At 36.5% G+C, this 17,837-nt stretch overlaps 1 protein-coding gene across 1 annotated transcript; it reads left to right on the top strand.

Moving 5' to 3' along the window:
• Positions 1–258: 258 nt before the first annotated feature.
• On the top strand, positions 259–16,948 carry LOC147065001 (uncharacterized). Its single transcript, XM_085957566.1, has 6 exons — positions 259–420; positions 6,372–6,559; positions 7,620–7,805; positions 9,145–9,504; positions 10,428–14,716; positions 16,248–16,948. Exons 1-6 carry the CDS (start codon positions 392–394, stop codon positions 16,329–16,331), a joined length of 5,136 nt encoding a protein of 1,711 aa, XP_085813692.1. The 5' UTR covers positions 259–391; the 3' UTR covers positions 16,332–16,948.
• Positions 16,949–17,837: the final 889 nt, after the last annotated feature.

The raw sequence follows: 17,837 nt of genomic DNA, 5'->3' as shown, positions 1-17,837 counted from the left end.
TATTTACCTAGGAGTTTGGATAGTTATTTCAATATATTAGGTATATCACATGATTCTCTTCGATTTGCCGCTCTTCGAGTAACTGCCCCTCCATACGATGCTCAATCTGTGTGCTCTACCCCCACGGAAGGTCACTGTCCACATTTTTTATTCTGCTTGGCACGATTTCACCTCGCGTTGCCACTCATAATAAAGTATGAACTCAACAGCCGAACAAAACTAATTCTAACGCATGCGCAGATTTTTATACGAAATGTCATTTGGACAACCAACAGAACTGTCAAAATATTGCCGTGTTTACTATTTTCGTAACAATTATTGATGACATTGTTTGACGTTAGGATGGAGACAATTAATAACGTATCTATTTATAAATCATTCACCTAGAAGCATGCCTGTCAAGAAAAACAGAACTCAGAGGTATTTTTTTTGGAAATCCATTAGTGTAGGTACTTAATGTAACCAGTGTAATGTTGTGAACCTGCCCTGCTATACTATTATTATAACGTACTCATCAGCAACATCTTGGCTACGTGTTAAAACTGTGAACTAACATGCTACGCCCATTTTTAACCGCACTTCCATTATAAACTAACAAGCTCCTCCCATTTAGTAGACAACAGCGCCTAGAAGCATAGCCAAGAAGTTGCAGAAGAGTAATTGGAATATTTTGTGATTCACAACTAATAATAATAAATCACAGTAGAACTTTACAGCGAGTTATTATTTCAACAAAATGACTTTCATATCAATACGTTAGAGGATGAACCACGGAAGTCACGTTTGGACTTTTGTTCAGGAGCGTGATTTTAGTGTAGGTTAAATGTTTGAAACTCTATAACTTTTTAAAGAACTATAGTAATTAGGGTCTGTAAACGGTATTATTCATAATTAAATTTATTTTTTACCATAGTATGGATAGAAATATCAAATTATTTAGAATTAATAAATTAATGGACTTCCGTGTTTTATGTTCTAACACATAATGTAGAAGTACCATTAAGCAATACTTCAACTATAGATAATACACGGAAGTCCATATAGGTATAAATTATTTTTATTTCCTGTACATCATATTATTAATAATTATTTTATTATAAATACACAAAATATTATAGTCTAAATATGAAAAGGAATTATATATTTTTTACACATACAAAGAGCAATAATTGTTTTACATGTGCCTACAAACTGAACCCAATCCCATGGAGTAACAATCTGCATACCGTTCAGTATCTTTTTTGACGTTCTGTTATTCTTCTGTTAGTGTTTATCTCCATGTGTGTATGCATGGCCTCGTAATAGGAATTTGTGATTTATGATTTTCAGCGTAGGAATGGTTTTCAGAAACCAGGTATATGAAAAAACAATCATATTCCTATTTTGGCCAGGGCAATTAATTATCATACCAAATCGTCAGCTCTTCAATATTTGCTAAAACATTGCTAGATACCCATTTCATCAAGCAGCAGCCGATCTTATTGTCACCCCTTCCACTTTTTATTTCATCCACATCACTAGATATGAGAAATGAGTCACTTAATAAGGACTCCGACCGAATAGGTCAATTACGGATAGTGATTTGTTTGGACAGATTAGGTCAATTGTGTCTTTTGTTGTTGTAATAAAATGTATAGTACTAGCCTGGCAGCGTGTCCTTCCCACCCATGTTTCTTCCTATGCTGCGTGCGCACTCTCGCGTATCTCGTTCGCCTCGAACGACATATTTAGTTCGCCGGGCAGCGTGTCCTTCGCACCCACGTTTCTTCCTATACTGCGCGTGCACTCTCGCGAATCTCGTTCGCCTCGAACGACATATTCAGTTCGCCTGGCAGCGTATCCTTCGCACCCACGTTTCTTCCTATACTGCACGCGCACTCTCGCGAGTCTGGTTCGCCTCGAACGACATATTTAGTTCGCCGGGCAGCGTGTCCTTCGCACCCACGTTTCTTCCTATACTGCGTGCGCACTCTCGCGTATCTCGTTCGCCTCGAACGACATATTTAGTTCGCCGGGCAGCGTGTCCTTCGCACCCACGTTTCTTCCTATACTGCGCGTGCACTCTCGCGAATCTCGTTCGCCTCGAACGACATATTCAGTTCGCCTGGCAGCGTGTCCTTCGTACCCACGTTTCTTCCTATACTGCGCGCGCACTCTCGCGAATCTCGTTCGCCTCGAACGGCATAAGCGCCTGGTGACACGGGACCGATTTGTTCGCTGGCTATAGATTAGTTTAAAAAGATACGTTCGTTCGAGAACGACGCATGTCTACACATCAGTGTTGTGTCTCACTCACCACTTGCATCATCGTAAATTGTAAAATTCAGGGTCCACAATTTTCTCAGATGGAAACTATATGGAGTAGGTAAACACTTCTCCAAGTCAACCATTATTACTTTCATACTGGTATTTTTTCTTTTGCAAGAGTTTTATCAATCTTATTTAATTGCAGCTGCTTCCTGTATGTGGTCTTCCAAAAGGTGTCTTTGAATTTCCTTTTCTTCAAAAGAAATATGTATTGACATCTTTAAGACTCATCTTAGGGCTATCGCAGGTATCACAGGTATCATTGCTTGGCAAATCAAACCCGGATTAATTTTTTTATTTTATTTAATTAAAAATCCATTTTGAATAGCTATATGGCGATCATTTATGTGGTTATATTCTTTGAAGAATAAATCAAACATTTTTGTAATACTTATTTATGTATAACTTGCTGTAGCACCCGGCGCTGCCCAGGAGTTACGTAGAGTGCAAGGGATTGAATTAAAAAAAATATATATAATATTTTAGATTTTTATTTTTTTGTACATTTATTGCATTTAAATATCTAAAAAAGTAGTACAAATTCTATTTATTATTATAAAACTGTCCTCGGGGTGCAACGGGTTAAAACTGAAATTCGAGACCCCGACCACGCACTCCGGCTCTGATGCGTCCCCGGGGTGCAACGGGTTAAAACTGAAATTTGGGACTCCGACCACGCACTCCGGCTCTGATGCCACTACATACAATTATTGTCCGTGAGTGAAGCATTCCGATCTACGCGTAACACGTCGCCCGCGCCAACCTGGCGGTTATTAATTTTTCTAGTCTAACTTTGCCATTTGACCTCCAATCAAGCTGAAATAAACGCCAATATTTTTTAAATGTACACATTCTAGCGACATTTTCAATAAAAAATGGGGGTTGCAGCATTAACTTCCGCGTTTCAAGACCTTGTACACGGTGACTTTTTTTCCGCAAAAACTGTAAAACTGTCCCCGGGGTGCAACGGGTTAAATCTGAAATTTGAGACCCCAACCACGCACTCCGGCTCGTCAGCCCCCGTCTACGGTCCAAATTTTGTCGAAATCCGACTGCGCGCGTGGATTTTTACAAAGAAAAACGAAAATTATAGTATAGATAATACGTACCTACCTAACGTTTGATGGACTTCCGTGTTTATGGTATTATTATAATGGTTTATTAACATTTTTCTTAGAGCATAAACATCGTAAAAAGGACACCCGTTGTTTATGCACTAAAGTGAATTGGACTTCAGTGATTTATTAATTAGCTATATCGGTTAATTTACTACTTATGGACTTCAGTGTTTCATTCATTTGTGTAATGAAATAAAAGAAAATTTTCTGCATATTTAACTCAGAAACGGTAAAAACTGGACTTCCGTGGTTTATCCTCTAACGTACAGATATTATTTGTCAGCTGTCGCACCTTAGAACAAATGTCACTTCAGTCATGCCTTAGCCCGGTTGCACATTTAAACTCGTCTCGACTGCAACACGTCGAATATGTTGAGGTGATTTTGTTAGTATTCACAACTTAATGTACCGCCGCACACAGCTTGAATACGGTATTTCAGTTTGAAAAAAACAGATGGTGTCGCAAGCAACAAATTTCACTCAACATGATAATACCAAAAGTCTCGCATCGACACATGTGCAAAAGCTGCTTTTTTGTTCGATTCGGTTAGCTGCGTGACATCGCTGTCCCGGTATGTCCTCGCTTGTGCGCACAGAAGACAGTTGCAATATTCTGCCCAATTTCGATTTATTACCATATTCCAGTCGAGATGGTTTTCAATATGCGACTGGGCTTAGATAGTGCAAATACGCTATAAATAATAGGTAAAACGCAGTAGCATATTATAAGGATGCAGATGTTAACTGTACGAATTGATTTTTAAGTAAATAAAGTAAGTAGGTACCTTTTCTTATTTTTATAGATTTTATGTGATATAGCGGCAAACCTATAATTTCTTATTTGTATGATGAACTTGTGAAAGAATAATCAGTAAAATTGCTCACTTATTTTTCACACTATAACATCCAAAAAGCGTAGTTTCTAGATTCTAAATTTAAAGAAACTGAAACCCAACACAACTCACTAATTTCTAGGTTGTGGTAGATTGTGTAGGCTTTTGGTTTATTTTTAGGTATTAAATGACGATATTTACACTAAAAAGTCCTTGGACTGGATTTGTTATATTTTTAGTTAAAACTCTTTACTTACTGATAGACATCGCATAGTCAATTAGACATCTATAATATAATTTACGTAATTTTGATTTCCATAGCTCCAATTTTTTTATGAATGCTTTCATTTTGTCGTTTTGAATCAGTGAATGCATATTTTGTGGTTCTTGCATTGATTTATTTTAATCACTCAATTTTCTAAAAATTTCCACCAAATAGGCAAGTTTAACAATAAAGTTATCATTCTTAAAACGATTTGCCTTTTCATTATGATATCAAGAAAATTTGCAATCTCTTCTTTGAGTTTAAACACCCTTTAAATCGCTTTTGCGGGCTATTGTTTTGACGGTTACTGCGTCTAGCAGTTCTAGCGGCTGTTATAATTATAAACTATGCACTTGCAAACTGCAAACCGGTGGTTACATTTAGGTGGGCACAGACGTACAGTTTTCGTAGCAGGTTGAACATGGCACAGACAATAACTGTACATTAGTGGCCACACCACAGATCAGTTTAACTACCCAATTTAAATCTGTCAAACTGTCAACAGACGTGCCCATATACGTACAGTTATTGTCTGTGGCAGAGCAAGTGTCAAAAACTATGGAGGTTAGGTTCGCGGAGATATTACACAGGGGTATTGTTTAAATTCGTTTTAGGTAGGGTATACTTGAACGATATTGATACACGAATAATTTTACTTTGAATTTATTATGGTTATAATTGTTTTTATTAGAAACAAATTGACATAAAATACACACCCATGACGTTGGTAAAATAAATCATGATTTCGCTAGTGGATTGTGTATTTTATCGATTCACCGAAACAATATTATACACATTCGTGTAAATATAAAATATAATCTTTTCTTTTGAATAAATTATTCCCTTTAATGGACAGTATTAATTAAGAAAACTGTAATATTTATAAAGGTATTGATTTTATATACAATAAATTTAAACATGCCACAAAATTATATTTACATCAATCATCAGTATAATAATTAATTACTATGATATTATTAAAATATATACTTAAATTTTATAGCGACATTGTCATTCACAATTAGGTATATTAATTTATGTTGTGAACGTCTTAAATTAATAATTTGTAATATTCACTACATACAATAAATAAAATTTGAGTACTGAGTTATTAGTCTATATTTTCACAATAACTTAACATTTATAATGCTCTCTAAAATTTTAACATTTATATTATATTGTATAAAATAATATGTTTACATAAATAACTATAACTTTGTTTTACTCTCGTAAAAATAAATAAAATATAATGTTTGCGATCTCCGCGTACATAATATTATTACATTTTTAATAATAAATGAATTTGTATTTTATAACAAGCAACACCAGCCGCAGTTGTATCGCGCGGTATATTCTACTTTACGTTACCAACATCTAACGTCACCCGAGAACTTTCGGCTAGTTGAAATTCCAACAGTTTTACAAAAACACAGGAGTGGGGGGTCGCTGGCAGTTTGAACCTGGCACACATCTGGCAGGTCGAAAACTGTCCGTCTATGGGCGCAGCAGATTATCTACCAAATATGACTGTATGGCCGCCATTACGTATTAACTGACATGTTCAACCTGTTACGAAAACTGTACGTCTGTGGCCAGCATTTCTGTTAAAATTTTCGCGTGTCCTTTCCAGACACTAGTCTGTGTCTCCTGGTTTGGAAATCGCTGCTCTATACATTGCAAAACGTATTTATTGATAATAGTTACTAAGTCTACATTTACACCCAGCTTTCGATATGACTCGATTATAGATACGGCATAAATGTTGCACACTAACGCTGATTCTAGCTTTATCTCCAGTTATAATTGCTATGATTCTCAATGTCGTCAATGATGTTCTTTTGTTTCCAGTAAATGTCGAGACTGGGAAAGGGAGCGCCGCAGCAGACTGTGTGCGGCGTTCAGTCAGTTGGCTGCCCTGCTTCCGGCCACGCCCCCCACCTCCACCAAGATCCTCATCTTGCAGCACTCCATAAAATACATCCAGGAACTGCAGCAGACACATGTGCCGCTTAAAACCGCTGACAATGTAGTGCCAGGTCAGTGCTGTGTCATCCTGTACTTTGTCCAACATGTTGCCAGTTGTTGAACCCAAATTGTATTTGATTCACGGCTTCATCTTTAAGTAACTAAGTAAGTAAGTAATTGATTTTGATCGAGATTAGCACAAATAGCATAAAATGTATTTGAATTAATTTGTGGCCCCCAGTCCGAAAGATTACGAAACGGGAAAGCGAAAAGTAACCTCTTAACTAAACCTGCAATTTAGTAAACGTACATTTAACTCTTAACTTGAATAAAACGATAATGGTTACGCATCTAAGAATATTAATTAATTTAATATTTCCTTTTTAAATTAAAAATTAAACTTACAAATTTGAAAACAATACCTATATAAAATGAGCATTTTTTCAAAAACCAATATTTATTATTATACCGTATTTTACAACGTTTTTATTAGCTCGTATTCTTGTTTGTCCGGTGGTTGTTTGTCCAGAACAAATCTTGCAATTGATTTTTAACTAACTTTCCGGCTAGCTATACATTTGAAACTTTTAGAGTATATCAGAACACGATGCCAATGCATTCTTTTAATACTTTTAGCCATCTTTAAGCAGAATTGAATTCATTGTCAGTTAATTCTGTTTTGTATGGAAAGTTATTGCAGAAAAATCCGTAAAAAGTAAAAGACTATTATTGGTTACTAAGGGGGTGGTCCTAGCAACTAAATTATTAATATATACCTATGTGTGTTACTATGGAAATCAAAATGGAATGACAAAATGACATTTCAGTATTCTATATTTGTTTGTTTTTTATTTACTTCTTATCAGTACAAATTTGAGCATATTGAGCATACCTAATAATTCAACAGAAAATTTAAAAACGTCGTATGTAAAAAGTCCTTTTTATCTTGTAATTATTATGAACAGTGTTAACTAGTCAAAGCTGATCCAACTACATTATATAATATAAGAATCTTTAGTGTGAATTTTGGTAACTTTATTTTTATTTCGCCATACAATCATGGTAGTTGGGTCGCTTCTATCCGAATGGGAGGTATCAGAGACATACGAATTTAATTCAATCAATTTTCAGGAGAGACGAGTGTCGAAAGTGGCCTACGCAAGACACTCTCGGCATTGAAAGAGAGATGTTCGCAGCTCATCAGCCTACTGCGACAGGCCGGTCTATCGGCCGATGAAAATGTTCCTCCGACAATCTGTACAGCGATAGTTCCTGCTCAAACTGCATCCGTCGTTGTGAGCAATATAATTCAGCAAGGTGAATAATTACTTATGGTTTTAAAAAAATTATCTACAATTTAAAAAAAAAAGCAATTATTAGGTCATCACTAGGACCCGGATTTATATGCTAGTGCATGTTTTGTTAGGGTGTATGCACAGTTATGAGAGTTGCACAGAAATCCGTTTTGAAAGACGCAGAATCCAAAAATAAAATTTTATTGTGCATATAAATGCATATTTGAGACGTTAGAGCATATTTGATACATTAGTGCATATTTCATAAATAAATGCATATTTTAGAGCTTTTGCATTTATAATTTTCGTTTTCTTTAATTATTTTATTGAAATATTACTAAATTAGGTAGGTAGATAGTTTAGATGCAATTGCATGTTTTAATGGCATCCTCGAGCTGTGGATTTACCAGAAAACTGAAGTCTACTCGGGCACCTTTATGTAAATTTTGCGCAATCACAGGTCTGTAGACGTTGAGAGGTCGTTTTCTGCATATGAATGTCATACTAACAGATATGCGGAAAATTTTAATGCCAGAGAATATTGAAAAAAAACATTGTAACTTTTTATCGGACAAAAAAAACAGTAAATAATAGTATTTTGTTTTTTACAGTATAGTTATAGTTTACATTGCATATTTTATTCAATTATTTGTACTTGTAAATAAACTATTTTGAAAATTGTAATTGATTAACTTTATATTAATTATTTGTATTTTTTTTGTTATTGTATTATATTGATTGAGATTATTATTTTGTTATTCGATTTTTTATCAGTAATATTGGGTGAAGTGGGTATTAAATTTTTTTTTCCATAAAAATATAGATTTTTAACTGCATATTTTTTGGTTTTAGTGCATATTTTAATGACTTTCAGTGCATATATGTATGCATATAATCATATTTTTTGTTGCATATAAATCCGCTCCCTAGTCATCACATCTCGAAGACATCCAGCCGATCTCTCTTGTCTTCAGTGACCATATTTTCACACCATAAAGGCAAAAACTAGAGATCCTACTATGTACATATTTTTCAGGGAAGAGGTTATATTGAAACAAGATTTTTTTTCGAGGAATGGTTAATTCCATTGAGTTCTTGCTCTGTATCAAACTATAAATACACCTACTTAATTGAAAATAATGTTTGATAGTTTGAGATTGTAACAAAAAGAGCAGGAGGGAGCCGAGCAAGACAAACCGATACAACTGAAGTGATTGAAATTTACCCCGCCTGCAACTAGCGCACCGGAACAAGTAGTTTTATATCTATTGATACCATCAAACGCCTTTTAGTGTACCCAGTTATTTTCAAGTGAAACGTTTTTTCACACACTACTGCAATATATTTTTTATAAATTTCAGATGAAGTTGACACATGCAAGGTGACCCCGGGAAATCTAATTGATCCACAAAAGACTGTTTTCATTGATAAGCCAGTCTCTGTAAAAGAACCCGACGACGGATTAGACATGTCAGTGTTGTCAACTAATTCTAACGCCGTGTCGCCTGACCAGAAATTAAATAAAACCGGCAAGAAACTGAAGGGTAAAATAAAAAAGAAGGTCAAGAGGAATGTGCACATAACCAAGAAAAAGAATACGCGACGGAAATTGCAGCCACTCGGTGGCGGACAGAAATCCTGTTTCATTGTTTCTAGCGATGCGATCAGTGGCATCGCCCGACCGATCTCGCTTGCTCTCAAAAACAACCAAAATAACAACGGTGAGACAAACCATAATTTATTAATTATAAAATTTAAAAAGTAAGTAAACACAAATTGTCACGCTTCTAAGTTTGCCATATGGGCATTGCCATATGGGCATTCACAGAGTGAAGGTTATATTATTAATTGGTTGTATACGAGATTTTTATCATTGTTAACCATTTTTGTCCTACCCATTTGGTCGTTACAACGGATCAAACATACAGCAATGTATTTTTTGCTGAGCTGTGCTCAGCTAACTCAGCTACCGTGGGTGCAAAAAGTAAATCAATGGTATTAAGGTATCGTCTATATATATGTCATCACGCCCTATTGTGTCTGATATTTATTAATGATTTGTGATGAAAGGGATCGACAAAATATATACTAATTTTTTTCTGAAAATATAATATTGAAATAGAAAAATTTCCAAGAAATTGTTTCCTGCGGTTACACTACAAACATATCAAGCGTTTTAATATAAAGAGCTCATAAGGCCCGTTTCCGACGGGACACCGGTGTCGCGCTTGATATAATATTTGAGGCCTTTGTATTCGAATAAAGGGCCCTTTGAATTATGTTTATGAACGCCCCAGAGCTAATAAGTCAACGCATAATTTTGCATTATAAATTAGAACATAAAACTGGCTGCGGTAATAAAAACATGTGTATCGGCGGCTTGAGAATGTAGCGGCCGAGTGTACCCGACACGCGTTGACTCATTAGCTCTGGGGCGTTCACAAACATAATACAAAGGCCAATTTATTCGAATTCAAATCGAGCGCGACACCGGTGTCCCGTCTGAAACGGGCCTAAGACCCCTTCTAGTTATAGGATTCCCACACTTTATTCACACAATTCAGAATAATATCTCGTCGCACTAACAAGGGACCTCGGAAGTTTTTATATTTTATCAAAAAAATGTAAATAATCATATTTTCAGTTTGGGTGACGAGCAATAATTTGGGAGTCGTCGGAAATAATCTGCTACCGTTGCTGCCTTTGACTACTCCTCTGCTGATTCCTCCGGCTCCGCAGCAGCCGACCATCTATCTACTGCAGAGACCCATCACTAAAGAACCGGGATTGTTGAACATCACCGAAGCCATAAAAAAACCGAACATATTCCCCGTCAACAGTCTGCCTTTGTTTAAACAACCGATAGTTACTCAGCAAAAACAAGTCCATAAGATTTACTCTAATTTTTACGGTTTTGATATAACCAAGACTACGATGGTGAATAAGGTACCGATTCCGGCCTTTTCAAGCACGCTTTCCATGAATAGGAAGAATATTCGACCTTTGAGAGTTTCGCAGCGAAGTCGGAGTAAGTTGTTTTCTTCCTTAAACGCGGCAAAAAAGGCACAAGGAGCTGCCACTGCTCTCGGTAAAAATAAAGAAAACCTGCTAAAATCTGACACAGTCAAAACGAAAGACATAAAAATTATAACAGACAAAGCTAATTCTAGTTCTGATGATGCAAATAAGGTTTTGAAGGACGCTGTATCTGATGCAAAATCGGTTCAACTGACCAGTAAAGTAGACCCTACTGTAAAAAAATGTGAAAATAAAATATCTAATCCTATTGCAGTTGTGCACAGCGCCAACAGTATAAATGATTGTAATGTTGCCAGTGGTGAAAATAAATCTAAAGAAAATTCTTCAAAACAGAGTGATGTTAAAAAGAATTCAACAGACAGTAATTCGGTAATTGTGAGTAAAGTTTCCCATCAAAGTTTTATCGGTTCAAAGGGTGTTAATTTATCAGAAAGTAAACTGTTTTCAACAGCTAATTCTGCAGATCCGTGTCTTTTGAACCTGGACAGAGACAAACCGAACCGATCCACAAAGGACTCGACTCATAAAATTGTGGATAACTCGGCCGGGGAGAGTTTGTATACGAAATCTAGAAATAACATACCCGATGACAAACTGGTCAGTCACGATTCCACATTGGAGACGTCTTCTAAAATGAATGTGCTACATAAAAGTGATGGTATTAAAAAGAGAAAGTGTGACAATGATGCAGTTCTCAATTTGTTTAATTCAACGTCCGGGAGAAATACCAATAATTCTGATTGCAGAATTGAAACGGCAAAACCAGCACAATTAGACGATCGAAGTTTAGGTCCCGCAGAGATAGCTGAAGATCTTCTCGCTTCGTTCGGAGGTGGTTCCGAACAAGTCGAACTTCCTCCGTCGCCGATGGCCGCTTCTCCAACTGCCGCGTTTCTTTTGGCCTTCCCATTAGTGTGTCCGGGTCCCAGGCCGGACACCCCTCTCAACGATAATCTTCAAACACCGAACATCTGCTCGTTGGATAACTTCTCGACGTTCTTCTCAAATAAAGATTCTGCAAATAGCGCGAGCAATAATATATTTTTAGACTGTCACTCTAAGCTTCCTGCCGTGCAGCTTTCGGCGGAGAAATCGAAGACTCACTGGTCTTTCGCTGAGCAAAATAGTCAAAATTTCAACAAGCTCATGCCGTATAGTGATGTTTTTGATTCGAGTAAATATGCCGTGAAGCCCGTTGACAGTTTTAAACTTACCGATAAGAATTATCATACGAAGGCATCCGTAAGTGCATCTTCGGCTTGCGCTTATTCCGATTCGCAAAGTCTCTTTTCAAACTCGAAAGCTATAAACTCCAACAGTTTTTATTCTTTGCCCGAGTCCATATTCACTTATGAACACACGCCCGTCATGAATAACACTAAAGATTCTAAAAACAATACAGCATCTGCGAATTCTAAAAATCAGTTTTATTTCGAAAATATCACTTCGCAAACTGTGCTAAAAAATAAATTGCCGATTACGAATGACAACAGCTTGTATACGTCTATGGCTACCAGTTATATGGAAAACATGCCTTCGTCCAACGCTGTTAATAATATCAATAAAATAAATAATTACGGAGCTTCCCCGGCGATCAACGAAGCCAGTAGCTGCAGAAAACATCAAGGAAATGAAAACTCCATGAAAATTGTACTGCCGGGAGTGATACCAGAATATTCTACGCCTTCCAAGAGTATCGACGCATCTTTTACATACCCGTCTCAAGTGAAGTCATCCATTTACCCCGGCGCTGCAAATATTTACACGTCTTGCAACACCTACAATCCGTTCAGTTCAGATTTCACAGCGAATTCCGCCAATCTTGGACTGCCTTGCGGGAATTCTTCTAACAGTATAAGAGCGAAGACTTCAACCGCTTGCTTCTCAGATTTCAACACTCCCAATGTATACTCGCAGAACTGTATCACGTGGACCGATGAAAACTCTTCGATCGAGAACGGCAAGAAGTCCGGCGTGCCTACGATCCTTAATCAAAATTGCCATGTGACTACGCCTGATATACAGCCCGATTTCAGATTTACTCTGCCACTCATTTCAAAGTGCGCCAATAACAAATCGAGTAATATTATACCCGACGTTAAAAACATAAAGAATAATTCTATTAAAGCCAACAGTAGAGATGTTAAATATTCTACTGTCGATAGTAAAAATACTAAATCTGATTTTTCGATTCAGAAAGGACCGGTCAACTGGATGACATCGGAAGTGGTTTCCGGACAACACACCGGTGACATGTTTTTGCAGAACTACAGTAAAGATATTAAACACGAACAGAATTTAATGCACTCGAATATGAATCAACCGTGTGGAGATTTCAGCAGTATATCCGGCATATCGGCACCTATGACGTGTAAAAAGACTGATAATATTATAAACTACGATCAACCGTATTATCATATGGCTCCCGGAAGCTACGCCCCTCAAGTGATCAACGACGATAACCAATTCACCTGGTCTCCCTCGAAACTTCCACCGTTGGGAGACGGCATATCATTGGCGACTTGCAGTTTACCTACGCTAGTGGGGGATTTGGCTTTAGGTATAGGCGCGGAACCGAAACTGCCATACCCTGGAATATCAGCGGAGAGTGATGCAATAGGAAAAGACCGTAAGAATACGTCAGTCAAAAGTAAAGATGTTTACATCAAAAGTAACGCTATACAAAACGTTGAATTGAATACTTCAAATACAGGTAACTTTTTATCTGTCAGTCAGCTCATGGAGAGGGGTAAGGCGGGAAATAGTTTGAATGATAATAACATATCGTCTTGTAAATCGAGTATACAGTATAATCAAAAGAAAAATACAGGATCGGATCATAACAACAGACAGTATAATATACTTCAATCTAGCGGTGCGAATAAGGTGTTCAATTCAAGTAACAGCGGGTCTCTGCCACTCTTCCCGTTGGATGTCCCACCGAGTCAACAGCATCCTCAATTGAATTTGCCTGTACAACAGAAAGAAACTAATTTCAATGTCAAATTAGAAACAAACAGTAAATCATTAAATAAGAATAATTACTCGACTGAAGCTCTGTTGCAGAACAATCATCCGCAATATCAAAATAACAGAAAACACAGACACTCTTCCAGTATCCAAAAAGCTTACCATGACGTTAGTAACGCGTCGGTGTCTGCATCGAGTTTAAGCGGAAACCAGCATATCCCGGCGAGCCATTCATTACAGTTTGATAATTACCCGCAGAGTCAGCAGTATACCGGTAACGCTTTTCATTACGGCAGTCAGGCTGTGTCAGGAATGAATTCCTCATTTTACTCGTCATCGAATTTTATACCAACTCCCGCTACGATGGTGACTTCCAATTACATGAACACGGGATTCGCGTCCGACATGAGCGATTTCTCCAACAATGCTAACGAAAGTATGTTTTTCGTGCCGAAATTGGAGAGTTGTAAATCGAAGCCTCTAAACGAACCGCCGGCAGAACTTCCAAAGTATTCTTTTAATAACAAACCGTTTGCCGTGTCAAAAGAATCTTCCGTTAAACATAGACAAGAATCTACATTCAAAAAAGACTCATCGCAAAACGCTAAGCGACCCAAAAAGCACAAGACGTCATACGCGGAGACCTACAGTCATTACGGTGCCATGTCGAATTCGGTGAATTCTCCGATGACGCTGGACGACACATTCTTCGGGTACATCTCATCGAGCCAGATGCACCCTTATCCTTCTCAGCCGCCCGTCTTGCCTGCCATTCCGCCCGTGGGGCAGAACAACCAGAAGATCATCTCCACTAGCGGCAAACCGATTATGGCCGCGAATAACGCCATGTCTGCCTCGCCAAACCCCACAGGGACCAGTCTTACCAACTTCAATCTGAGCACCATCTTTCCTGAAATAAATAAGGTAATTTTTATTGAAAATACATATAGCTATCAGTGACACACAGGTCAACACTAGAAATGTCAATGAGGCCAACTTTGAGGCATTAGAAAAGTTTGCCGTGTCATGCAGGACAAAATAATTCCGATCCCTCTTTAGATTAATCACTTCCAACTCCTGACTCCTCTGTTTCGGCAGAGTTTCAGTACACGGGTACAGAGGACACTTCATGTCACTAAAGATAAGTGACAGCAGAGTGAGTCAAGTTTCAACGTTTTTCTTAGCTGGTATTCTTGTTTGTCCGGTGGTTGTTTGTTATTGGTTGCTAAGGGGGTGGTCCTAGCAACTAAATTATTAATATATACGTGCATTACTATGGAAATCAAAATGAAATGTCAAAATGACATTTCAGTATTCTATATTTGTTTGTTTGTTTGTTTTTTATTTACTTCATATCAAATACAAGTTTGAGCATATAACGGATAATTTAAAAACGTATATAAAAAGTTCTTTTTATCTTGTAATTATTTTTATTTTCTATTATTCCAACTTTTTCTTTAAGCACCGAGGTGCATGGTTGCTACATCAGTCCTGAGCAGCTTTGTTTCGGGACAAGGAAGAGTGGCATTAAAATCTTTTTATTCTGATACGTTTATAGCGTCATGGAAGGTGGCCGTTGATAAATCGCGGCTGCGTATACATGACAGGTGTAAATGGGGTAAATCAAAAATCATTGCCCATACAGGAACATAATTTTTTTCCAATCAAGACAATGTGGCCGGATCCCTACACTACATATTGACATTTCAGTCTAGATCTGAATGGCGGTAGATTAGATGGAATGAGTAATGACTTGGACACATTCATAGCGCATAAAGCACAACACACATAGACGTATATTATGTTCTTACACAATCTTAAGGCTCCATCAAAATATGAACAAAATATCGTCTGGTTCATTTCACATGTTACATAAGCTGTGATAGTTTATAAAATAATAGAAGGATCCAAAAGAGAATTGAAGGCGTCCCCCGAAAAGGGGTCTATATGCAAAACATAATTGTTCAGGAGAGGAAAAAAACATTTTATTCGATCATGCGGACTTTTGGAGTATATCTGTGATAATAATTATGTTCATGAAAGCACTCTTTATCATTGACAAATTTTTTATTTTTATTTTGGATAATAAAATAAATCATATAGACCCCTTTTCTAAGCATTTTAGTATTGCTAATATCTCAAAAACTGTGGCAGATAAAATAATAAAGCTTTCCAATAACATGAGAAATGCTATATAGACCCGTTTTAGTCGATAAAATCACTGTTTGACATGATGTATAGACCCCTTTTCGGGGAAGCCTTCAATTCTTACTAAAATAATGCATTAATAATATGTGGTGTTTGGCTATCAACTTGTACTTGATATGTCAGTGATAAATTAATATACAATTTTTATTTGATTGAAACTATGATTATTTACCAAAGAAGTAACTTATCATGATGAAATTAAAAAAAAAACAATTTAGATAATTAGTTGCATGTTTTTATTTTCCAGCGGACATCTATGCCGGGCTTCCATGACACTCAGCAATCAACATTGCAGACTCCCAAAGCTCCGTGCCCAATTTTGTTCCAGTGATGTCACGGAAGGGGCCGGTGAAACAATACTGTAAAAATTAAATATTTATATTATGAAAACTCCTAATCGCATGTCGTCCATCATCAGCAATCAATCATATACCTATAAGTATTATACACAACAATTATTTATATAGGTACCGACTAAATTGTCTCGACGCTTGTTATGATTGGCCTAATGTGTTTGTGCTGCTAATGTGAAAAATCAGTAGTAGACCAAAAAATGTCTTTTGGTCAGCATGGTGGTGTAGCATATTGAATTCCTCAGGAAACTGTTTTTGAAGAGTGGAGGAAAGCATAATAGTGTATGACTTAGGGCCATCTTCAATATTGTCTTGTTTTCATGGGAAACTCTGTTTTTCATTCAAATTGATTTTGTTTATTTCTAGGACTCGAGTAAATTTATTTACAATATGGATAATAATTGTAATAATATTCAACGTTGTGACGAAATTAAAACATTTTTTGATAAGGTAGTTGGTGAAAAATATATGATGAAATTAATAAAATTGTTTATCAAATCGTATTCTTGTAAAGTTGCAAATTGTTACTTACAGTAAAACCTCGTTAGTAAGAACAATGATAATTCGTAATTCGCCGTAATTCGAAATTTTCCCGAAAAAAAAGTCCCTTGAACATTATTTTCATATAAAACCATACCTTTAAGGGGGAGACGCATGCCAGCAGAGAACCTAGCGGAAATATACGAAGCTTGCAATTTGAGATTTTTTTTTGATAATTTACAACTTCAACTGTATTATTTAATAAATATGTATCCGAAAACATTAAAAAGATTTTTTATTTTTTTTTAAACTTAAAGATAAACTTACAATTGTAAAAAAATGTAATAAAATGTGAATTCGTTGCAGGGTCAAATCTTATTATTGCATTATATTTTATGGTCATAATTATCATTAAAATTTAGTTTATTAAGTTTTAGATTTTATGTGGTGTAAATTTTTGACTAATTCATCGTTTTAATATTTTTTATATATATTTTAAAAAACATAGATTTTTATAAAAATATAAATGTGTATAGGCCATATTCCATTGGCAGACGCACAGACCCAACCCGATCCAACGATCGACGCCAACCGTCGTCGCTAGCTATTTGCAATTACACGCAACGATTCAATCTCGTCGGTCCTTGATTTGATTGGTTAAAATAATACTAGTGTTGCTATTATTAAAAATATAGGTTGAGTGAAAACTAGATATTTCTTAGATTGGTGGCTACACTGAACGCATTCCCGCGCAATTTTACGTCAACAAAACTGAGCTGTCAGCTGTCAAACCTAGCGAGCATCAGATCTGTTAAAATTTATCCGGCCGTTTGACATTTATAGAAAGTTTGTATACTTATTGTTAATTTACATCATGAATAACTGGGCGAGCTTGAATCTCCAAACCAATTGAGTAATTCGAATATCGAAATCGAATAATCCAAAGACTAATTTATTGTAGCGAGTATGGCTATATTTCAATTGGCTCAGGCGGTCAGGACTCG

This window comes from Rhyacophila brunnea, unplaced genomic scaffold (genome assembly GCF_057557595.1).
Source record: "Rhyacophila brunnea isolate RB1 unplaced genomic scaffold, BYU_Rbru_1.0 scaffold_7, whole genome shotgun sequence".
NCBI classification, from domain to species: Eukaryota; Metazoa; Arthropoda; class Insecta; order Trichoptera; family Rhyacophilidae; genus Rhyacophila; species Rhyacophila brunnea.
Note: the sequence above shows the minus strand (reverse complement) of the source record. Positions and strands in the feature narration are given on the sequence as shown.